The 26617-nt window shown below is 34.3% G+C and overlaps 1 protein-coding gene across 2 annotated transcripts in view; it reads right to left on the bottom strand.

The window, feature by feature from the left end:
- The window catches only part of ANGPT1 (angiopoietin 1), a 307136-nt gene that overhangs the window by 116598 nt on the left and 163921 nt on the right, over positions 1-26617 (bottom strand). For both annotated transcript variants that reach the window (XM_056823190.1, XM_001369530.4), the window contains exon 3: positions 18045-18166. In XM_056823190.1, coding sequence (XP_056679168.1) covers positions 18045-18166 — 122 coding nt within the window. The remainder of the gene's footprint in view (positions 1-18044; positions 18167-26617) is intronic.

Below are 26617 nucleotides of genomic sequence, written 5' to 3'. Positions count from 1 at the left end.
TAATTTAAATTTTGAAAGCTTAATCCCAGAGAAGTGAAGGGACTTTTCCAAGGTCTCTTACAAGGTAATAAGCTATAATTCAAACCTGGACTTCTAACTCCATATCTAGGGCTCTTTCTATTACACTACATTCATTCTTTCTTTCCATGTTAGATTGGATCTTTGTTTAGGGAAGATGATGCTTTGAAGGACAAATATTTGCAACATGGAAAAAGAAATATGTCTCCACATTGAGAGGCAGCTGGTGGCTTGGGGTGATGGAACCACAGACCTTTAGTCACAAAAATCTGAATTCAAATTTGACCTCAGCCACTTACTAGCTGGAGGATCCTGAGCAAGTCACTTAATCTGTCTTTGCCTTAGTTTCCTTGACTGGAAAATGGGGGTAATGATAGAAGTTCCCCCACAGAATTATCATGAAGATCAAGTGAAATATTTATTTTTAAAAATGCTTATTCTCTTCCCTTTTCATCCTCATTTTAGACTGGAAAGAGGAGTGTCTAGGAAGCTGGAGAAGGATCAAAAGAATCCAGATACGGAGAAAATGATTCTACCAGGCCTTTGGGGAAATCGGCAACTTTGTAAGTTTTTTCTTATAAAGGATTAGGACTTGTTTCTTTTTTCCTGGTACGAGTTCTCCTTGGTTACAAATCCACTAAAGCTCTGTGGATGCATTAAGACAAAGAAATATGTACATAGGAAGCCAGTGGCATATTTTCCCTATGTGTGTGCACTTGTAGATCTCCTTTTGTTCTCCTTGAAGGAGAGCTTCTTTCCAAGTTTCTGTATTCCCATTCCAGGTAAAGAGCACCACCTCACTACATAAAAAATAAAGGAGAGAACAAACTGAATCTTAGGGAAGAAAAACAAAACTGAACATATGGCAAATGCATGCAGACAGGGAAAACTCACCAATAGCTTTTGAGGTAAAAACTTTTTGTACTAGTGAATCCAGAGAGGTGCAATGGATTTGTAACCAAGGGGAACCATTTCCAGAAAAAGAAACAGGACTGCATCCTTTCAAAGGACAGCAAAACAAAACAGATTCCTTCCCTTCATTTGAGATGCTATGCTTCTTACTGAGAGCTAACATTGAATTCGCTTTTTTGGCTGCTACACTGTTGACTCATATTGAGCTTGTAGGCCATTAAAATCCCTAAATCTTCTCTGGATGAACTGTCAAGTAGCCATGCTGCCCCTAGGCTGTACTTTTCAACTTGATTTTTTTGGCCTTGAGTATAGGATGTCACATTTATCTGTAATAAATTACATTTTATTAGATTTGGCCCAACATTTATAGCAGCACTATTTGTAGTGGTAAAGAACTAGAAAAATAAAGCAAATGTTTCTTGATTGCACAATGTCTAAACAAATCGTGATATACAAATGTAATAGAATATTATAGCTCTAGAAACAACCATGAATATAATGGAGACAGAAAAATGTTCAAAGACTTCTATGAACTGATGCAAATCGAAATAAGGGAAACATGGTATACGATATGCCTCAATAGCACAAATGAAAATAATATCAACAACAAAGTAGCAAAAGCAAAAGAAATCATTGGAAACTGTAAAAAGAAAAGTGAATTTAGGCTTTGTTGACAGCCAGAACTTTCTAACTACAACTCTGTAACAGTGGAATAAGCTACCTTTAGAAGGGTGGCTGTCCTCTTCTTGGAGGTCTTTGAGAAGACTGGACAACAACTCTGTTATGTTTCAGTGGGGTTTCCTTTCCTTTATGTTTGAACTAAAATTCTGCTGAGACTCCTTTAAAATCTCAAGTTCTCTGACACTATGAATGCAATGAAATTATGATGACTAAGTTTGGTGCCAAACAAGAGATCCTTCCCTTCCTTCTTTGTAGAGGTGAGAGCTGGAATTTACATAAACTGTGCTACAATAATAATACATATTTGGTTAGTGCCTTATAAAATGACATGTTTTCTATAAATTATTTTTCTTGATATTTATGCCATTCGAATGAGATAGGCATTGAATTACCAAAATATCCGCCTTCATAGAAGGAAATAGATTTTGAATAATGTTTTGTCCATAGTCACTCAGGTAGTAAATAGCAGAGCTGGACTCAACTCTAATTTTTTCCTCCTCAAATCTAGTGTTCTTCATAGTATACTACAATGTATCATCTAAAAGGGAGATGGATTATTATCCCAATTTTACAAATGAATAAAATAAGGCTCTAAGATATTAAATATTGGTCAAATAGTATTGATCTTGTGGCTATAAGTTCAGCTGTAGGGTTACTGTATATCTCTAGTTACTAAGGTCAGGGAGGGAATTTTGAACCTTTTTCCAGATCTGGCCCACAGAGAAATCTCTTCTCATTTATCTTGATAGTCTTCCATTCAGAATATTGCTTTGCTTCAATATCAAATCTCTAAATTTAAATGTCAATCTTTATCATTTTTTCACTAGGTGCCAGGCACCACGATAGGCTTTGGAAATATAAAAAAAAATTAAATAAAAACATGGCTCTAGTCCTCAAGAAGCTTAAATTCTAATGTAGGATACAAAATACAAAGAACTCTACATACAAGATATATAATAATGGTAAGTGGGAAGTAATCTTAAGAGGGGAAGCATTGGGAGACTTGGAAAAATGAAAGATATTTTGCAAAACTTTTTTGGGTCTTGAAGAATGCTAGTAAACCCAGAAAGAAGAGTTAAGCAAGGGGAGCATTCCATGCATAAGGAAAAGCTAGTTTTAAAAAAGCATGCTCAAAAGATAGAATATTAATGAATGAATATGCAAGGAAAAGCAAGGAAGCTGGCTTCACTGGATCTTAGAGTATGTGGAAAAGAATAACAGAAAAGAAGACTAGAAAGATAGGAAGGGGCTAACTTGTGAATAGCTTTAAAAATCAAACAGATGATTTTATATTTTATTTTGGAGGCTAGGGGGAGATACTATAGGGCAGAATGAAATGGCATGTGAGTTTTGCACTTTAAATAAATCATTTGACAAATGACTGGAGGATAGACTAGAGTGGAGAGAGAGACTTGAGTCAGAATGATCAGCTGGCTTTTTTCAGTCTCCAGCTCTGAGGTGTTGAGAGTCTATACAAAGCTGATGACTTTATGAGTGGAAAGAAAATAGAAATAAGCTATGTGACCTTAGCCAAGTAATTTTCCCTTCTCAGTTTACTGAAGCAACTCTCAAGAAAATTTTCAGATTTGTTTCTCATTGAAGAATTTTCCACTGGATGCCACCAAACTCTAAGATTTATAAATTTCAGTCTGACATTTGATAAAATTAGTTTCTCACAGGATTCTAAGCACTTTCTGTTTCCCATCATATTAGAAATACCTTGAGAACTGATACTGATTAGATTTTTGACACTTTGCTTTTTACTTGGGGCAGAGATGCCAATGAAAAATAAAGGAAATGACATAAATCAGAATTTTGAATTTCTGTTTGAAAAATAAACCTTAAATCCCAGCTATGGCTTTAGTCTGGTCCTAATATTATTCCATCTATTTCTTTGAGTAATAGTTATCAATAACAACAAAAAATCCCTCATTATGAAGTACTTCCACTCCCAGAATCTATCTTGATGCTTTCACAGAAAAAAAAAAAGAAGCTGTTCTCTCTTTTCTTATTGTTTCTTGCAATAGTCTTCCTGGCAGCAAGCAATGAATTTACAGTGGTGACAGTTGTTTTGTTCTATTTGTACAAATACAACCACTGTCAGGGTAGGAGGAAACATTAAAAATGTGTAAAGCTTCCCTATTTGTCAGTCTGACTCAATCTGCAGATGTTTTCAGTGATATGTTTTTGGTAAAAAAACATATTTATTCTTTACAAAGATGGTGTCAACATGTGTTGCAAAGATGGAGCAGTTGATGGTGGCAAAATTGTGAATTCAGGGGTATGGTTAAGTCATCATTCCATCTCTGAAAAGTCTCAAAATCAGAAATCAAAGCTTTCCTGAGATTCAAAATTAAGTCAAAAAGGCTTTTGTAAGCATCCCTGCCCCCAAGACTGTGGAAGAATTGCTAAATGTTTGAATGAATTACTAAAAATCATAAATCAAAACTTTTTAAGAAATGCTTCTATAAATGGAGGATAAATTAATCTGTCTGAAAGTAAGTATATGCATATAGGTACTTTCCTCTGAAATATATATGTACAGTAGTAGAATTTGGAAGTAAAATGAACTAAGGAACAAAAACAACAAAAATTGCAAATAGAGACAAAATACAGCAACTTAGTTACATTTTTTGTTAAATTATAGTAATATGTGTATATACAGTGATCCCTCATCTATCAGGAGAGTTACATTCCAGAGACCCTGAGATAGGTGAAAATCCATGAAGTAGCACATTATATTTATTTCATTATATATACATATATATATATATATATATATATATATATATTGAGGCTTTATAAATCCTTCCCACTCCTATAAACTTTTTCCATACTCTTATTAACCTTTCCCACATTCTTATAAACACTAAGCCAATCAGTGCCCAGGATACAGACCACTGTGGTTGGTCCTGCAATATAGCAAAAACTCCATAATACAGACTTACATATATATATATATATATATACATATATATATATATATATATATATAATAAAATCCACAATACAATGAAGCCCCAATAAGTGAACAGCAATATAGTGAGGGATGACTGTACTTGAAAACTGCATGATTTAAGTTCATAGTTTCTTATAGAAGAGTCTTGTCCTTTGGATAATGAAACATCTGTTTGTCAATAATCTGTATTTTACATTTGTATTTTGTCTCCTCCATTAGAATTTGAGCTCATAATGCAAAAATTTTTAATTTGAAAAAGTTTAATTGTATACTTCCTGAAGAGAAAAAGTCTAGATTAATAATTATTGAACTATTATCTGAGCATCACTGGTGTTTCATCATAAGAGCTGTCAAGATGGTCTCTTTGTAGTAAAAGATTTAAATTATTTTATTTCCAATATATATAGTTGATTTATTACAATGATGATGTCATTTATGAATACAGATAAGACAATAACTAATTGTTGTTTTATGAGAAATGTCAATATTACCTTGAATTTTGTTGAAGCATTAGTTTTTTTTAGTCCAATAAATAAGTAGTATTGGGGTGAGTAAAAATTCCCATTTATTTTCTCCCCTCACCACCTTGAAGCAACTCAGGAAGGGAAACTTTTATTATTATACTTGTAGTTGTAAATATCACTCTGAAAATTGTAGGGGGCCAGAGACACTAGATAATAGTTAGTGGTTTGTGTTTGTGTGTGTGTGTGTGTGTGTGTGTGTGTGTGTGTGCAGTGTGCACATGTGTGTATGTGTGTGTCCTTTGTTTCGTTAGCCATGCCTTGCTAAAACAATTGGTTTGTTTTTAGGCTACAGCAATAGAGTGGCTCATTATGTCCACAAGGTCCCCTCCTTGGGTACTTAATGGAATGTATATCACACAAAAACTTAGCTGTACAATATGAATAGCTCAGTCATACATAAAGACACAAAGTTGGTCAAATCCTAGGTGTCTCCTTTACTCACAAATGCACATGTTCAAAAAGTTGGAATTCTCTTATTTGATCACAGATCACACCTGTCTTTTTGTCTCCAAACTTGCCTTCATTTATATCATGATCTCCAACCCCTCACCCTCTCAGTTCTTTACCACTCTATCACCCCTATACCAGCCACTCCTTTTCTGTCTTCATCCTTGGTGAACCAGTTTTAATCTGTCCTCTTCAACTGAGTCCTTAACTCCATATAATATTAATTGTGGACTGCCAAACTTCAACTTTGGTTCACTTCCACTCATCACTACCTTTACTCATGAATACTTGCTGCTGTATAAAGATGAAAATCACTGAAATGTTTTGAGTGGATTCACTAATACTTTAGAATATGAAACCTCAACTGGATCATCACTGCTCTTAGGCAATCTTTCTTTATTTCCTTTATTAATTCATTATCTTGCTTTCCATAGCAGCTTTTCCAAATTTCTTCTTTCCTCTTCAAACTCTACCACCACCCTCTCAATCAAGAACCTTGCCTTATAGTTTATTTTTTAAAAATCAAAGATATTCATTGAGAATTTCTTCTACTCCCCTCTTTCTCATCTTATGTCATTCTTCTTTCTTTTGCCTTTTGCCTTCTGCCACTATCTCATCCTCAAAAACCTATCACTTGATCCTTCTATCCTCACTATCATTCTATAGCTCTTTTGTCTGTTGGGCATCATTTAGCAAAAAGATATAGATATATAGATAAACTATTTCTTACTTATTTTTATTTATCAGCTCTTTCTCTGGAGGTTGGCTTACACCTAACTCTTTACAATCCAGCTTTCAACATCATTATTACACCAATACTGCTCTTTCTAGAGTTACCGGTGATCTCCTAATTGCCAAATCCAGTGGCCTTTCCTCAATCATCTGTTCTTGACTTCTTTGCAACCTTTCACACTATTAATTATTCTTTCCTACTTGATACTCTCTTCTGTAAGTTTTCAGGACTCCATTCTCCCCTGGTTCTCCTCCTACCTACCTGACAACTCCTTAGTCTTCTTTCCTTCATCCTCATTCAGATAATTTTCTCTAACTATATGTATCCCATAATATTCTGTCCTTGGACAGCTTTTCTTTTCCCTCTTTAATATTTCACTTTGAAGTATCATCAGCTCCTATGAATTTAATCACCACCTCCATGTTGACAGTTCTCAAATCTACCTATGTAACCACAACCTCTCTTAGTCTTAGTGGTAGTCTACTCATTTGCAATTTCACATCACCAATTGTCTTTCAGAAATCTTTAATGAGAAGTTCATTAGATATCTTAAACTCAATATATTCCAAGTTTGTACATATTTTCTTTCCCCATAAACTGTCACCTCTCCCCTTTAACTTTCCTATTTTTGTTGAGGGCACTATCATTGCTCTGGTGTCCCAGGCTAATAACCTAGGTATCATCCTCTGTTCCTCATCCCCAATAATCAATCTTTGGCCAAGCCTTGTTGATTTTACCATTGCAACTTCTCTGAAATAGGACCCCTTTTCTCCTCTGATACTGGTATTGCCTTTCTACAAGCTCTAGTCAATTCTTGAATGGACTGTTGCAATAGATTGCTTCTTTGTCTGCCTATAAGTCTTTCCCCACTTTATTCCATTCTCCTCTCAGCTGCCAAAGTGATTTTCTAAAGCACTGCCCAAACCATGTCATCTGATGCTGAATAAATTCCAGTGGCCCCTTATCAACTGTAGGATCAAATACAAAATTCTCTTTTTGGCATTTAAAGCTATTCATAATCTACCGATTCCCCACCCTCTGCCCCTGCCTCTAGTCTTTCACTTGACATTCCTTTCTCACTCTGTGACACAGGTCTCTTTGCTGTTCTCTGAATGAGACACTCCATCTCTTGGCTCTGAGCCAATTTCTAGCCATATGCTCTGGCTTGTCCTGATACCTGGAATTCCTTCTTTCCTTTTCTCCATCTCTTGGCTTCCATCCCTTTTCTCAGGTCCCAATTAAAACCTCAACCAGAAACCTTTCTGAATTCCTCTTAATTTAGTGCTTTTCCTCCTATTAATTCTGTATGTTGCTTGTTTGTACATAGATGTTTACTTGTGGTCTCCCCTAATTGATTGTAAGTTTCTCATAGGCATGGGCTGTCTTTTCCCCAGTGCTTACTTAGTACAAAAGTATTCTTACTTAGTACAAAAGATTCTCCAGTTAGAAAAATTCCTAAAATTTAAGCAGAGGTTTACATCTTCTCTCCTAAATTAGATTTAAACTATCCCTGGGATCTTTATGTTTTTGGTTATTGGAAACAATTAGGTAAAGGAAATAAGCAGTAATTATTGATTTCTCTAGGGCACAAGGAGAGAGGATTGGAAAAAGAATAGAATTTTTCTTAGAAGTTCTCTCAGGCTTTGAAGAGGTGAATGCAATTAGTAACCTCAGCCTGTTATTTTAGCTCTGATATGTCTTTTGGCACCAATGACCTTCCTCAATATTTCCCTTCTTTGCTGTATCTCAGCTATCTCTTTTCAAGGGAAAATGAGAATATTTCACCTGTTCGTTCTGTGCTCCCAATTCTTTTTAACTCCTACTATGAGCAGAAAGCAGGATTTAGGAAGATGGTTCTTTCTGCTGCTGGTGCTGCTGCTTCTAAATTCTTGAGGACCCATCTCTCAGTCTCCATGTCACCGACTATATATGTCCTTTAAAGCATTCTCTTCAAAGAATCAAGCTCACCTTCTATTCAATGGTTGTGTTAAGCATAAATTACTTCTCAGGGTTAAGAGGGAATATTTGGCATGCTGAACTACAAATCCAAGGTTTCCAGTCAGTTCTCAAAGCTCAGTTACATTGGAAGACCATAGATTTAACCCTTGGTTCAAGGTTTGTTTGTTTGGGGTTTTGGAGTATGTGTGTGTGTGTGTGTGTGTGTGTGTGTGTGTGTGTGTGTGTGTGTGTGTGTGTGTTTGTTGTTTTCATTTTTGTTTTGATTATTTGATTTTAAGATTAATACCAATTAAGAGACAGGTGTAATATTTATTGGGAAAGGAAATAGGATTGGAAAAAAAGGGGGATAATGGGAGGTTTGTATGGGGTAAGGAGGAGTTAAGGGGAGAGAGGGAACATTGCTTGGTGAGGCAAGGGAGGGAGATGCCCCCTGCTGAGAGGAAACAGCAGGGGTCCGATAAGGTCTTTTATTTCCTTGATGACTGAACTGATTTTCAGCTCCCTCTATGACCAGAAAAGATAGTCCACTTATCTGACTGCGAATTCAAATAATATAAAGTTTAATATTCCAGTTGGAATTGGACTTTTTCCTTAACTTCAGAGTATAGGCCAGGCCCTAGAGGCTGGGGGAGGGTTTTCCCACTTCCGTCTCCTCTATATCAGTCCAGTTTTGTATACTTCAGAATCTTAGCAGTAGATAGAAAGCAAACAAGAACAGGTCTAACCTTCAGAAGTGACTGGGCCTGAATCTTCCAGCTGAACCAAGAAGAGCATACCACTCCAGACTGGGCTGAACAAGCTCCTCTCTCCTCCAACACCAGGCAGCAAGTCCCACAGGGCAGGAAGGAAGTGCTAGTCATAAGACCCCACTGCCACACCCGGCAGGAAGGAAGTGCTAGTCACAAGACCCAACTGCCACTCCCAGTTGGCCCCTTCCCCCACAAACTGTCAGTCTAATTTCCTTTCCACACAGGCCTAAATATAACTAATTCTCAGAAACTAGGTCAGCTCAAATAAAACTCATTTTACTATTATTCTATACTATTATAGCTTTCAGATCACCATGAACAAAATTGAGAACTATCATTTTAGATAGATATTTTCCATATCACTATAATCCTGGCCACATTTGCAGACCTTAGGATATCCAAATTATGCTGACATTAAAAAGAAATAAAATTTTATTCCAGTGTGGTTGAAAACAATTCATTCAACCTTGTGTGATAATAAATAAAATAACTTTAATTCATATTTTATATCACTTCATACTATTATACATATCATATTATAAGTGCATTCTTGTTATTCAGTCGTTATCAGTCTTTCTGACTCTTATTGACCCCATTTGGGGTTTCACACTACAGTGATTTGCCATTTTCTTCTCCAGCTCATTGTACAGATGTGGAACTGGAGGTAAACAGAGTAAAGTGACTTGCCCAGGGTCATATAGCTAGTAAGTGCTGAGGCCACATTTCATTTCAGGAAGTTGAATTTCCCTGACTCCAGAATCAGAACCACTTGGCCACTTTTAATATGCATACATTATCATATCCTTATTGTATTAAATAATTTTTCACCCTTAGAGAGAGGTAGGAGGAACAGTGAATGGAGTATTTGGCATAGAGTCAAAAAGATTTACTTTAAATCTGGTTTCATATTAATTTTGGGCAAAGATTTAACCTCTATTTGCTTCAATCAATAACTATTTGATAAACCCTTAATCTATATGAAGCACTGTACTGAGTATTAGGAAGACAAAACAAAAACAATCTTTGTATGCAAGGAAGTTTGATTCTAACTGGAGAAGATTACATCCAAAAAGAAGTCAAATCTAATCAAGAAGAGGGCACAGAGTGGAGTAGGGAGAGAAGGTTCCTGAAAAAGGCAGAATGTAGGAGAAGTTCAACATAGTGTAGCTGGCTAGGAAATGAAGAGAAGGCTAAGTTTGGTACTCTCCTTTGATGATGATACTTGAAGGAGTTCTCCCTCCTCCATTCTGTAGCATCCCTATTTTAGGACTACTGATGAAGTATGAGTACCAGTAACAACGTTTATATAAATTCTTCAATTTCCTCATCTATAAAATATGGAAAAATATTAGCAACTATCTACCAGGGTTGTTATGAAGATAAACATTTTGTAATGCTTAAAGCACTATGGAAATGCTTAAAATTTATTATTATTACTCATTATTATTATGTACTTGGAAGACTTCAAAAAAGCAGCAAAGAATAGTGAAAAATGTTAGACGTGAAATCAGGTTATTTGGGTTCTAAACCTGACTCTGACCCTTTCTTTGTGACCTTGAGTCAATCACTTAGATTGTTTAAAGCTCAATTTCCTCAGTCATGGAATAAATATGATAAGTATATTATCTACCTTATAGGATTTTTGTGATGTGATAATAACAATAAAGTCCTATTAAAATCTCATTGTTAATATTTTCAAAATAATAAGTAAGAAAATTTTCATTGTACCTAAGGAAATATGGCACCATATTTAATTAATTCAATTAAATCAGAAAAAAATTGATGTTATCAAAAAGTCAATATAGCCATTATTTTAGTGAAGGATATGCTGGGTTTTTTTTCTACTAACAAATGGCCAGTGGTCAAGTTGAATCCAAGAAACTTTTGGTCCCTTATACAAGTAGACTGTCACATGTTTGACAATTACTAAATGAAGAGAAATATCCATGATTTCAGCTCTATTTAATATTGTTAATATGTTGATGTTGCTAATATATTCTTACTTCTCCTAGTCACCATTTTATGAACTCTTCTTCAATGGATCATAAGAAAACCCACTTCCCTTTTCCTCTCAACTAACATCAGGTTCCATCTGTAGAATCATCTGATAGTTATTACAACTACATTAATGGCTCCATAGTAGCTAGACTATTTTTTTCTATACGTATGTATTATATTTGGACAATAAAACTTACTTTTTAGGATCACAGAGGATATGAGTGAATCAGAATGACATCCTTCAATTGCTCCAGTTTCTAAATATTCTCAAACTTATGAGATTTGTGTTTAAAGTTAGAGAGGGGAAAAATGAAGGAAATATACATGGAGAAATAATGTCTCATCCTACATAAATCTATGGAGGGATCTAAAGTTTCTAAGAGGCTTTGTCTTTTTCCTTCTGGGCAAGTAGATGAAAGTTACAAAGGGACAATTCTAAATTCCATCTAAAGAATAACTTGCCAACACTTGAAAGTATACAAAAGTGGTCAAGGTTGCCTCAGAAGGTAATAGATTTCACTTCGCTGGAGGTCTTAATGTGTGAAGGATGCACGACCATTTTCTGACGATGTTCTTGAAAGGAGTCTTGGATTGGGCACTATTTGGACCAGATGGGCTCTGAATTTCTTCCACCTCTGAAAATATTATTCCTTTAGATGAAACAACAATTGGAATCAAAGACAAACCTCAGGTTCAAAACTTGAACTCTAACTCCCTAACTTACACCTTCACTGAAAGAATAAAATTAACATCTAATTGATGGAATGATTTTGTGGCCTGATTACTTTTCCTTAGCAAGCAAAAATAGCATTGTACATAAAAATATAACCCCTCGGAGCTAGTCAATAGCTGTTGCTGAACAACAGATATGTGAGATTATAAGTACATCCCTAATCCTTGTTTGTGGACGATCAAGGACTTGGTTGTGTAATTTCAATGGGGTTGGAGCTCAGATATTTTCCTTGTGCATAAGAGACTGGTGGATTTTTGTGGGAACAAAAAGAAATTGATACTGGAGCCTAAAGAAAAGCATCTCAGAAAGGCAAGTTTAGAATTTCCCAATGATATCCCAACTTTGCTAATAAAGAAATGCTGAAAATTTTTAACCCAAAGTATTACCTCAGAAATTTTGGGAAAGAAAGACAATCTAATGATGCCAGAAACCCATTTTCAACTTGACAAGTGGTGCATTTTTAGTCAGAATATAAATCAGTAGGATAGCTCAGCATGAAAGGACTGTACAACCTCATACATAAAATACTCCTCCTCTTTCCAAAGAGGTGACACACTCCACTAGTCAAGACCAAACTGTTCTAAAACGTGATGAAGTACCAAATGCATAGATACCACCCCCTGAAATTCCTGTGGGAGGAAGCAATGCTTAATTTAGATAATCTTCTTTGCCAACTTTATTAACTGATCCAGTCCAGACCTGGCAGATTAAAGGAAAGCTGTGCTTAATTTCAGAGAGTTTTTTAAAAGAAACGATATTTTATCACAATCGAGGGATTAAGATTAGTTGAAGAGGTTGGGGTAGGAAATTATCAAGAAACTATTTTCAAAAATAAGTCTAAACACTCTCCTGATTGACTTTGGTTTCCAATCCAGTTTACTGGGGAAAAGTTCATGACTATTCTTCTAGGTTATGTTTGGCATGTATATCCTTAATTCCACTGTAATTTGGGGAAATAATGATAATGATATTGGAAAAGCATGCTGTGTATTACAAACAAGCCAGTTTTGACTATCTTGACTAGAACATTGTTTTTCCAATCATGATGCATGGAAGAAATACACTTCAGAATGAGTTCTGCCAAAGCACTATTACACACATATGGACACAAGCAGACAGATGAATATATAGGTACAACAGATAGACATAACAAAGTGATTAGGAGCATCAGATTGTTGTGAAATGCTGCCAAAAAATCACCCAGATATGATGGGGAGTTTGAGAGTCAAGGATAATAGAGGAAGAGAAAGGTCAGTATGCAGGCATGAGGCTGAGAGGATTTGTGCTTTATATAAATACATGTTTAATGCTTAAAAACTACACTAAGACATCTGGGACACCCTATATTCCTCCATAGTTGTATTTTTAAAATCACCTCAAAGATTCAGGAAAAAAAATTGAAATAGGGAACCAACTAGAAAGGGTTTTTTATAAAAATTATTTCAACTTGTGGGGAAAAAAACCCTCTTGTTATCAGCTGATAAAGTGTGTTATATTTGATATATTACTCTCAAAGTTTGGCCTTGAACAGAGAATTATTGGGGGGCAATTCTGTTTTTAGTGAAACCTTTATTCACCATTTGGGTATGACTAGTACTGAGCTCATTCTGATGCCAGGTCAAAGACACTGCATATATCATATGTTGCAATAGTGATCAAATGCTTCAGGGACTCACTCGCTCTTAGTAAAACCTTAAAAAAGTTAGAATTTTATATATTTATATAGTTCATTAATTAATAATAGTAATGATGGGCATATTATCCACACATCATCTTATCATTGACTTACAATTACCCTGTGAGGCAGATACCCAAGATTATCATAATTTTATCATTGAAGAAACTCAGAGTAGATAACTGATTGATTAGGGAGTAAATGACAGAAGTGGGGTTGGAACCCAAGTACAGAGAGAGCATTTAAGTAACCTGTCATGCTGATGGTATCCAGCAATAAAAAGTATAAGTAAAGTAAAATATTAAAAACTAAAGCCAGAAGATACTTAAATATAAGTATATAAGAAAATATTTAAGTATATATTACATGCATATATGTATATATTTAAATCACCATTTGATTTTAAAGGAGAAGTAATGCTGCCTGCAAGAAGGATGACATTTTGCCTTCTCAAGTATCCAGTAGAGATATAATAATAATATAGAGGATAAAGACAATTATGGTTGGAATATATGACAAAAATACATTTTATAAGTTGTTCTATACACATCTTCATTAGAGTCTCCACAATTCCAAAAGAGAAATGCTATTATTTCCTCCATTTTGCAGATGAAGAAAATGAGGATCAAACCCATCAGCTGAATTGTCAAGGATCACAGAGTTAGTGATCCTTAGTGAGTGCTGATAAGATTCAAAATCACACCTTAATGTCTCAGAAGTAGCTAGGTGGTGCAGTGGTGAGAATGGCGAGCCTGCAGTCAGGAAGACCTAATTTCAAATCTAGCCTCAGACATTTTTTTAACTGTGTGGACATGTCACTTAACTTGTTTGCCTTGGTTTCTCCATTTGTAAAATGGAGATAATAATAGAATCTACCATGAAGGGCTGTTGTGAGGGTCAAATAAGATGATATTTGTAAAGTTAACAGTGCCTGGCACATAGTAGATACTATAGAAAAATTAGCTGCTATTTTTTTCCTCCGAGCCCAGTACTCATTCTCAGTACTGTGCTGTACTACCTCTCAAAAATGCCTACATTGGAAGAATTCCAAAAAAGAGATCAATACTTTGCTGTGAAGCTAGATATTAGTCAAGGATAATATATATGATGAACTACTTGTTGAAAGATGACTTATGTCAGAAGTGTCAAATATGTGGCCCGCAGACCACATCTGGACCCCAATACTCCTGAATACAGCCTGAAGCTGATGAAAATGTCACTGGGAAATATTTAATACAATAAATAAAATATTATAAGGTATAGATAATATTAACATGTGGTTTTCTAAGTCAATATATAGTCCATAGGGATCCTAGTGTATAGTTTGTTGGTCCTAGTTTCTATTTAAATTTGGCAGTGGCCATTTATTCCATTCCTAACATAAGAGAAAAAGATGAAGGAAGTCAAACCTGCCTTCCTTGTTCATTCAGACAACACTCACATATATTCTGAGGCATAACTTTCAATGAACCTCCAATTCCATATCCTAGCACTCAACATGGCATCAGGCAAATGCAATACATGCCAAAATTATTTCTAGTCATAGCAAGGTATTTCCTCCAAGAGGTTTTTCTTAATTTCATCCTTCATTCCATCCCTTCTAAAATTATCTTTATTTACTCCTTTATGATCTGATTCACTATAGAACATAGAGAGCTGTCTAGTCCAAACCTCTGCTTTTACAAATTGGGGAAACTGAGTCACAGGAAGGTTTAAGTGACTTGTCTAAACTCATACAATAAGCACAAGAGGTGCAATTTGAACTCAGGTCTTCTGATTGACAAATTAATGCAATTTTACTGTATAACACTTACCCTACTCCCACCTCATTAAAATGTAAGCTCAGAAGATAAGTAATGTTTTTCTTTTTTCTTTCTATTTTTATTGCTTAGCACTATATCTAGCAAATAGCAAATGCTTAAAAAATTATTGATGATTTGTTGATTGATTTTATGTCATCCTTGGCTAGTCACTTACCTTTCTGAACCTCAGTTTCTTTATCTGTAAAAATATGTGTAACAATTGAGGCAAAATCTCTCATCTCCAAAATAAAATATGCGATCTTCTCTTTGGCTTTTAAAGACTTTCACAAGTGGTTCCCTTCTTCCTTTTCAAGTCTTCTTCATCCATACTTACTTCTGAAGTATAATTCAGCAACTATGTTCTACTTACTGCTTCTTGAACTGGACACCCCATTTCCTGACTCTGTACCTATTCACTAATCATCCCCCAAGCATGAAATGCTCTTCCTTCTCACCTCTGCTCACCTTGCACACCTGACTTCCTTCATAACATGAGACATAAATACCGCCTTCTGTGATAGGAGTTTTTCAGTCGCCTCCCCAACAGATTCACTGCTAATCCCTTAACTCTGAGATTATTGAGATTATGCCCATTTACTACATATCTATCTATCTATCTATCTATCTATCTATCTATCTATCTATCTATCTATCTATCTATCTATCTATCTGTCTGTCTGTCTGTCTATCTATCTATCTATCTATCAAACTATCCTATCTATTTGTCTTTCTTTCTCTCTCTATCTGACTTGCTGTGTCTGTCTGTTTGTCTGTCTATCCATCCATCCATCTATTAATCTATCTATCTATTGATCTATCTATATATTTATCATCTACCTGCCTATCTACATGCATATATGCATAGCTGTCTATATGTTTATTTATGGAACTATGTGTCTATATATCTAGAGATCTACCATATGCAGGTATCCCTTCCACCTAGCTGAGGCTAGGTGTGCTGTGCCTCCATCATCTGGAAAATCCATGTAAATGTTTTTGACTCTCCTTTTGTATCAAAGAAAAGGTCTGAATTTTTTTCTTTTTTGTGAGGTGATTACAGTAAAATAAATTATGTATGTATGTGGTATTAAAAGATAAAATGTGTCGATATTAAACTTACTATACATATATTTTATGGATTTCTAAACTTTTTCTATGTCATCTACTGAATTTTGCACATTATCTGTGATTTACACAAAACTCCCAAGCAACTCCCATTTAATTTCTTATGCTGATCCACAATATATTGAAAAGGAGGTAGGGAAAGTTGTGATATAGAAGAGATATCTGTATCTATGTATCTAGCCTATTATTTTTTCTAATACTAATCTCACAATATTCCTAGGAAGTTCAAATGAGATAATTTATATTAAGTGATCTGTAATCCTTAAAGTGCAATATAAATGTTAATTATTGATAGCAGCTGTAAGTGGAAGACTTGGGATCATGTCTTCTGAGTGTAAATTCAGTTCTCTTTCCTTACATTCATAATGACTTCCTATGCAAGAAACACCATGACATGCTATTCAGGTGTTATCTTCACCTTAGAAAGGACACTTATCACTACTACTAAGGCTTCATTTTAGTATAAACCTACACACCCCTGTTAGGATATTTTCAGGTAGAACAACTGAAAGCCCCACGCATTACATGCCCATCTATCCATGTAGCTCTAGCACAGAGATACCAGTTTCTCTAGTATAGGAAACACAAGGGTAGCAGCACACACCAACAAAGTGAAGAACATGACCAATAACCCAAATGCTATGAAGCCCACATTTTCTCACTCCACTTTTTCTGAAGCACAATTCTGCAACTCTGTTCAGCTCACTGCTCAATTTCCTGATTCTATGTTTATTCACTAACAATTCTCCATGCATTAAATATTCTTTCTCCCTCTTAAATATCTAGATATTTAACATCCCCCCAAAAGCACCTATATCACATTTCTGCCATTGATAATCTCAGAGTCAGAGCCACACTTAGACAAAGTAAGCCACAATTGTACTATTTGCCATACCACTGTGATGGCATCAATAATAGCTAATTAAAACTTATGTGAATAGAACCATATGCTATTTTTATCCACAGTTATTATTAAACAAAATTTCAAAAGAACTGATATAAAAAATGAAAAGCTACCTTTTGGGGGGTAACATCACATGTTAACAAAATAAAAGTCTAATGTAGATGGAAAATGAACCTTGCTATTTGCACCTTAGTAATACAAAATCCCCTAATCCAGCACTTCTGTAATTTTATCCTAGTTTATAGGGAGAACATTGAGTAAAATACCAAAAAAGACCATGATAGAGGCTTCCTTACATGTTTTTTTCCCTTTCCAATTTACTGTATCTGGAGTTTGTCAATGATTTTGTAAATTATGTTAGTACAATATTCCAATGCCTAAGACTTCAAGTAATCTGTAACACAGTGAATATCCAAAACTTCTACATATTCAACACATTTTTCATACTCATCATTTACCATAGAGGCAATAAGATATATCAGTACTACACAACTCTGTTGCAAAATGTTCTCCTCTGACTTTCAAGACCTTCCCCCTTCTAAAACACATAGCTCCCCTAGTGTATATTGAACTAGTGTTTTAATCTATTACCTAAAGGCAGATTTTTAAAAGTAGAGAATTAGATATTCTGGTGAGGGTTCTTGGTTACATGTAAAACCATTCTGGGATCAATTGTCCTTTCTAGATTATGATATAACTCAATTAAACCACAAATAGACCATTGTATAAATAATGGAATAACAGTCATTTAACAGTATTATGATGAGTTCTGAAGAAATGGAACTCAAAGGAAATTACTTTAGGAGTCTAATAAAAAACCCTCACCTGTTTTTCTCGTGAATTTTTAGGATTTCATGTGTCTGTTGAAGCAGTTGTTTCTCTAGCTTGTAAGTTGATAATGAATTCTCCAACAGTTGAATTTCAAGTCGAGATGTTTGATTTAGAACCTTAAGAATAAATGAAAACATTTCAAGAATTGAATATTTGTAGAGGAACAATACAAATGTTAAAATATAATTGGGAAGAATTATTTTTCTTTTCAGTTCTTGATCATGATGCTTGAAGGAGAATTCACAAATAATTTATTATTGCTGAATATTTAAATATCTCTTTAGCAATGAAATTATTTTGGGATAGAATTGTAATTGAATGATAAAAGGAGAAAAAGAACTATCAAATCCATTTCAGCAATGATGACAAGGAAAAATGACTAGAAAATATTGTTAAGCAAAACACACTTGGAAAGTTGTCAAATACTTGAAATATTTTGGATATATGCCAAGTGGTCCCATCAACAGTTATGTAAACAGATTTTTAATACTGAATTCTCTTAAGGATCTTCCTTGTTTAAGATGCTGAGTTTTTAGTTGGTAATTTTCCTTTAACAAATAAGAGTAGAGAAACTCAAAAACTTCAGGATTTCTTCAGTGTCATAATTTTCATAATCTTAATTGAGCCTCTTCTGAGCCTCTTCTGAGACATTTCCTATGTGCTTGTGAATTCTTTAGTCAGAATAAAACAGATAGATTGGAAAATCTTGTATTGGGAGAGTTTGTCTATATTGTAAATGTAGTTCATTTAAATAAATAATTGAGGGACTTGAGGACATCAACAACCTGGATAATAGAATCACCTAGCATATGCTGAAGGGGACCCAAAATTAGCCAGTTTATTCTTAATATTCTGCCACAATAAACCTATCTGTTTTATATAATCAACATCAGAATTCTTAAAGATTAAAGGGACCTGAAAGGTCATCTAATCCCAAATCCTTACTTTCCAAAAGGGGAAAATGAGGCTGGAAGGGGTTAAATGACCTCCCTAAGAGTGGGCAAGTATTAAATTTCAAGATTCAAATTCAGATACCATATTTACATAAGATATGCATTTTTCTTATCAAATCTGGCTGAGTGGAAAGAAAGAAATATGTTTTCCCAAAGAAAGTGTGTTGATGTTACCTTTTTTCTTGGGGGGGGGGTGAATCTGCATCTTTTGTTAATTTAAAACCAAAGCAATATTTTTCCTGATCTTTAAGTTGACAACTGAATTTGTAATGACAAAGAAAACAGAATTAAAATATTTTTCTTGTGAACTAACTAGTTACTTTGTATACACATATAATCAGGACTAATGATTCCCTTCATATTAGCCCTTTAGCTTGAGACTTTGGATTTGAATTCAAGGGACCTGGATCCCAAACTGGCCTCTGCTATTTACTACCTAATCTTTGGCTGGGTCCTTTACCTGTCTCAATTTTCTTACACGTAAAATTAATGGATTTAAAGCATTTTCTAGTCCAGAAGCACCATTATATGCTTGCTTTCCAGGAGAAGTCCAAACCACAAGATAGCATTCTCAGTCTTGGTAGCATTATATAGGACTCATTGGGACAGAAGAATTTCACTGGAATATCAGAGTATTGCTTTAATCACAAGCTGAAGATGGAAACCCTTCCAAAGGAGATCTAAAAAAAAACTATGCGATATTCTTGAGTCAAGACTATCAAACTGAAGGATAAGTGGGGACCCACCAGAATGAGAAGAGAATGTGCCGATTATCTTTAAAAGCTTTTCATAACCTGGGCTCCACAGATGTCAAAGAGGTCCAAAGATAGATTTCAGGGGGCCTTAGAATTTAAATAGGAACAAAGAATCATATCTTTATTTTCATTAACTTCCAACTGAAATTGACCATTTCCTTCCAATTTTAATGCAGACAATAAGCCAGAATAATAGTATGGTTTTTACCAGATAACCAAAGATGTCCAGTGCACCCAAAAAAGAAAAAAGTTAAGAAATGCTGACTTCGAAGAATATGGGGATTTTATTTGTTTGCTTTTGTTGATCATGTGTTTCTTCTATTTGTTTATAGGTTTCCTTGAGTCATATGGATCTAATCTCTTTGAAAGGAGTACCTTTTGATGGATACTATCATTTTGGTCATTTTGTTCCAGCACCAAACATAGGGAATGGCTTAATAAGGGTGATTAATGTGTGTGTGTTTTGGGTGATTGATTTGTACTTTCACTTAGAGCTAATCTATAAGGTTTTCACTGAATATCTCAGGGACAAGACAAGGCTTCAGTTTTGTTGTTTTATTGTGATTTGTCCCCTGGAAAGTATAAAATGGATCTGCCACTAAAGTTAAAGCATTAAGCTGTGCAGTTGGCAGAATTTTGAAGGGAGGGTTAGCAAGCTAAGGTAGGCTACATTCCTGCCATTTGTTCCTTTGTCCTCGTGCTTAGCAATGATCTAAGTGTTTCTATTAAACTGACAGAATCCATTTCCTTCCTCACAGGGAACGTACCCCGAAACATATCACTGTTAAAAAAAAAAAAGTTGAGCGAATGTGAAATAAACCCCCAAGGGACACTTTTTTTTACAAGCTTAAATTTTCCAAAACACATAAAAAAGAGCAAAAAGAAGAGAGATGGGAATGAAACTTAGGATTCATTGACCTCTTCTTTTAAAGTTTTTATTTTTATTTACATATTACCTGTTGGTACAATTTTTCAGTAATTATTTTTTTTTTACATTTTGCAGTCCATATTCTCTGTCTCCCTTTCATCCTACTCCCCTCCTCCAAATGGCAGGTAAAGTGATATAGATTGTAGATGTTATTATATGATATATATTTTCATGTACATCATGCTGTAAGAGAAGATACTTTCATGTTGTGGCAGAAACGTATTGCTAATACTAGAGAAAAATTCATGGAGGAGAAAAAGGGAAGAATGGTATGTGTTTGCATTCAGACTCTGTCAGTTCCTTCTATGGAACTGCTGATAATAGTTAAGTAATTGACAGTTGGTCATTCATTGTACTTTATTGCTGTTACTTTGTACAACAGCCTCCTGGTTCTTCTCATTTTACTTTGCGTCACTTCATGAGTCTTTCTATGTTTGTGGGTTTTTTTGTGACGATTTTGTTTGTCATTTCTGATGGAGCAGTAGCATTCCATTACATTCATACACTACAACTTGTTCAGCCATTGTTCACTTTCCAGTTCTTTGCTACCATAAAAAGAGCTGCAATGAATATTTTTGTATACATCAGGAATTTCTTCCCATCTTTGATCTCTTTGGAATATACTCCCAGTACTGGCATTGCTGAGTGAGATGGTCATATCCTAATTCATGGACTTTTCTTTTAATAAATATTTGTCTAGGTAAAGCAGGCAGCAAGGGTCTGTCAGTGATTCAGTAAGCATTCCTCCAACTTTTACTATGTGCTAGGCACTGGTGATAAAAGGAAAGTTTAAAAAATATATAATCCTTGGCCTCAAGGAGCGTATATTCAATGGAGGAGGAAACAAACAAATGTACATAGAAAATATATACAGTGAAAATGAAATATAATCTTTGAGAAAAGGCATTAGTAATAGAGGGTACTGAAATGATACTCTGCAGAAAGCCAAATAATAATTATATATGTGTATATGTAAATATATTAGATATATATATATATATATATATTGTCTTAAGGATGGCAAAATGCATTACAAATATTCTTTCATCTTATCCTATCAAGAACCCAGGGAGGTAAGTGCTATTTATTATCACCATTTTATAGATGAGGAAACTGAGGCACAGAAGAGCAACTAAATAATTTATCCAGGATCACATAATTAATAAGTTTCTGAGGTTAGATTTGAACTCAAATCTTGACTCCAAGTCTAGTGTGTACCACTCTGCACCACCAAGCTGCCTATTACAGAATAAGTTTAGAAAGAATAACTGAAGCCAGATTGTAAAGAGCTTAGGGATGGTCTGTATTTCATTCTAGAGGTCACCGGATTTTCTTGACTACCAGTGGGGCTTTGTTTCCCAAGTACAACACATAAAAGAAAATTTTTCTTGTCTCTGGTTTCTCTGCCATTTACCCCCTAAATTAACCTATTGCTTCTCTAAGAATTGCCCTTTTCTTAAGACAGAAGTAGCCAGGGTAGAATATCTAGCTTCTGTCAAAGGCTGCTTTGTTTATTTTTTTTTTTCATTTTAAATGGAGTTTTAAGAAGTCTTGTGTCCCCAAGTTACAGAGAGGAAGATGGTTTACAATGACGGGGGAGGAAGTTTTGATACTTAAAGGTCTTCATACTGATAAAAATCATGGACAAGGAACAATACTTAGTTAACCAATGAGGTCTTATAAATTCTATGGAAGCAGGACTGAATCTTTTCCATTTCTCAAAGAACTAAGTATAAATACTTATTTTAATTTCTATAATAAAAATTAGTGAATAATTAAGTTAAATTTCAATTATTATATTCAAGGGCTGATCATGCTCAAACTTATCTCATTTTTCTCTAGTGGTCAGGCTTTGGGTCATTTATTGTATTACAACTCTACTTCATTACTCAAATCCTTACTATATGCCAAGGAGTTTGTTTAACTCTTGGAATACAAAAAAAGAAATGAAGTTGTTTCTATACTCAAAATGCTTATAGACTAACAAAATGCATTCATATTTACAACATAGAGACAAAAATAAATAAAGAAATGCAACATACTTGGAAGAGTAAATGCCCAATCAATTGAGAATGGAGGATGTGGATGAATCAAGAAAGGTTTCAGAAAGAAGACAGTTTTTGAGACAAATCTTGAATGGACTGGAGCAAAGAGACATGGAAGGAGGTAGAACAACTAAAATGAATGCCTTTGCGATATAGTCCTGGGGAGGAAAAATACTGATTCAAACTAGGGTGGTAGGATTATGAAGAAAGGAGTATGTGTCTAGATTGGCATTGACTCTAGTAGGTGAAAGTAATGTGGAAGTGGATTCCACTACAAAGGCCAGGACTTGAGAGTTGTGATTTATATATGAAACAATCAGTATGCTAGTTTGGCTGGATCTCAAGCACAAGAAAAGGAATACAAAGAAAGGAAGACTGGAAAGAAAATAAAGAGCCTTAAGGATTACAAAGAACTTTACATTTGTTATCCAAAGAGATCAAATAAGTACAGTGCTTTGCAGTTCTTCTAGCACTATATAGGTCTTGGCTATAATTATCATTATTAGTAATTATCTAATTTGAAGAAATTCAAATGCCAAACAGAGGACATTATATTTGATTCTGGAGACCAAAGGGAGTCACAAGTTTTATTGAGTAAGAGAAGCGACACAATGAGATCTATTCTCTCTCTTTTTAAAAAAAATTTAATTTATTCATTTTTAACATTCTTTTCTTTTTAAATTTTAAATTCCAAATTTTCTACCTCACTCTTATCTTTTCCCTACTAATTGAAAAGACAAGCAAAACAATATCTATTATATATGTGAATTCATGCAAATATATTTCCATATTAGCCATATTGCCAAAAAAAGGCAATAAAAGTGAGAAAGTTAGACTTCAATTTGTACTAAGAGTTTATCAGTCCTCTCTCAGGAGGTGGAAAATATTTTTTTCATCACGAGTCCTTTAGAATTGTATTAGAGCACTGTATTAATCAGAATAGCCAAGTCTTACACGGTCATTCATCATTACAATATTGATGTTACTGTTTATCAAAGCCCCTGGCTTTTCTCACTTTACTTTGAATTAATTAATAGAGGTCTTCCAATGTTTACATGAAACTATCCTCTCATCATTTTTAATCACAGTAACATTCCATCACAATCATATGCTATAACTTGTTCAGTCATTCCCAAATGATGAAAATTCTTTCCATTTCCAATTCTTCACTACCACAAAAAAGCCACTCTAATATTTTCATACATGTAGGTCATTTCTTTTTCTTTGATATTTTTGGGATACAGTCTTAGAAGCTGAATTTTGTATTGTTAAGTATATTATCAGTTTTATAATCATTTGGGCATAGTTCCAAAATGTCCTCCAGAATCATTGGACTAGTATATAACTATCAACATTTTATTAGTGTACCCATTTTCCCTCAACCCTTCCTTTTTTCTAGACAAATCTAGTTGATTTATCATTTTGGATAGGTTTCAAGTGGAAAACCAGAGTTGCTTTAATTTACACTTCTCTAATCAATAATGATCTAGAGAATTTTATGACTATAGATGACTTTAATTTCTGCTAAAAGCTGTTTCTTCATATCCTTCAACCATTTATCCAATGGGGAATGGCTCTTATTTTCATACATTTGACAGTTCCCTAAAAAGAAATGAGGCTTTTATTAGAGAAAATTGCTAGGGAAAAAAATTGAAATTATTTCATTGTCCAGGATACCTTTTAGCAAAATTCAGTTTTTCTGGTTTTCTTTTAATTAGTCCCAGTTTTGCTTTTGCTTTGTCTGAGATAATGATTACTACTCTGCCTTTTTCATTTCACGTAAAGCATACGAGATTCTGTTCCAAACTTATCTTAACTTTATGTGTGCCTTTCTGCTTCAAGTATGGCTCTTTTAAACAATGCATTGTTGGATTCTGGTTTCTAATACATTCTGCTATGTGCTTGTGTTTTATGGGTGAGGCCATACCATTACCATTCAGTTATTATTACTAATTGTATATTTCCATTCTGTTTTATCCTTATGTTTATACCTCTCTCTCTCTCTCCCTTTTATCCTTTTCCTTCTTAAAAGTCTGTTCTGCTTCTGACCATTGCCTCCCTTAATTCTCCCTCCATTTTATCATCCCCCATATCTCATATCTTCTATTCATCCTATTTTCTTGTTAGTGTCAAATAGATTACCCAACTGAGGATATATATTCTTCCCTATTTGAACTAATTCCAACAAGAGTGAGATTCAAAAACTCACTGCTACTCTATCCCCATTTTCCTCACCACTATAAAAAGCTATTTCTGGCAAGCCTATATTATGTGAGGAAAAACTTCTTTATTCTATCTCTCTTTTCCCATTTAGTGTAAATCCTGTTTTATTTTATTTTTATTTTTTTGGTAGATCATCTCAACATTACTGAATCACACTCATGCCCACCTTCTGTCTACATAGACTCCTTCTAACTGCTCTGATAATGATAACGTTATTAGGATTTAAAATTATCATCTTATCCTATAGGAATTTAAACAGTTTAAACTTTTTAAGTCCCTTGTTTACCTCTTTTGTATGCTTCTCTTGTTTTGTGTTTCAGTGTAAAATTTTCTATTTATTCTGGCCTTTTCATCAGGAATGTCTGAAAGTCCACTATTTGATTATATATCATTTTTCCCTTGAAGGTTTCTATTCAGTTTTTTCTGGACAAGTTATTCTTGGTTGTAATCCTAGCTTCCTTCCTTCCAGTAATCATATTCTAAGTCCTCTCCTCCTTTAACATGGAATCTCCAAGATCATGTGTGATTCTGAATGTGGCTTCATGATATTTGCATTATTTCTTTCTGGCCACTTGCAATATTTTCTCCTTCAATGGGATGCTATAGAGTTTGGCTATACTATTCTTGGGAGTTTCATTTTGGAATTTCTTTCAGGAAGTAATCAGAAAATTATTTCAATTTCTAATTTATTTTTTGCATCTAAGATATTAGGATAGTTTTCTTTGATAACTCTCTGAAATATGATGTCTGGGCTCTTTTTTTAAATATATGGCTTTCAAGTAAACCTATAATTAAAAAAATCTGTGCTTAATCTATTTTCTAGGTCAGTTGTTTTTCCAAAGAGATATTCTTTTCACTTGGTTTTATTATTTCTTGATATCTAATGAAGTCATTAGTTTCCACTTACTCAATTCTAATTTTTAATGAATGATTTTTTTTTCATTGAGCTTTTATATATCTTTTTTTTCCATTTGGCAAATACTGTTATTTCCTTGAGAATTTTTCACATCTCTTTTATCAAGCTATTAATTCTCTTTTCATGATTTTCTTATATAACTCATTTCTGAGTGGCTGCCTCTATTTCACTGTCTAGGCTCCTCCTCCATACCTCCACTTACATTAGAAAAAATCACTTTGGAAGCAAACTAGGGAGTGTATTGGAGTGGGAAGAGAATGAAAATGAGCTGAAAAAAATAAGCTTTTGCAGTATTGTAGTCAAAAGGTAAGGATAAATTAGAATGTTGGTACTGTGATTAGAAACAAGGGAATGTGAGAAAAATATGTTCTGGATAATATTTGCTAATTGATTATATAGGATTAGTTAGAATGCAGAAAATAGTAAAACTGGGTGATCTTAATAATAATAGGGGAATTTGGGAGAAAGTGGGTTTGGGGAGAAATTTTTATTAGTTTTGTTTTATGTCATTTATGTGAATTGGTAGAAAACTAACAAGTGAGGATATCAGAAAAGGCTTTTGCAGAGACAACAGTTGATTTGAGCACTGAAGGGATTCAGGGAGTCTAGAAGATTGCAGTGAGGAAAGGTATTTCCAACACTGGAGAAAGCCTCTACAAAGGCTTTTTGTATCTCTACAGAGATAGGAGAAGGAATATTGTTTTAAGGAATAGCAAATAAGCCAGTTTGACTAGAGTGTTAAGTATG

The sequence above is a fragment of the Monodelphis domestica genome, chromosome 3 (genome assembly GCF_027887165.1).
Source record: "Monodelphis domestica isolate mMonDom1 chromosome 3, mMonDom1.pri, whole genome shotgun sequence".
Classification (NCBI taxonomy): domain Eukaryota; kingdom Metazoa; phylum Chordata; class Mammalia; order Didelphimorphia; family Didelphidae; genus Monodelphis; species Monodelphis domestica.
The sequence above is the reverse complement of the archived record's forward strand: the minus strand, read 5'-3'. Positions and strand labels throughout refer to the sequence as shown.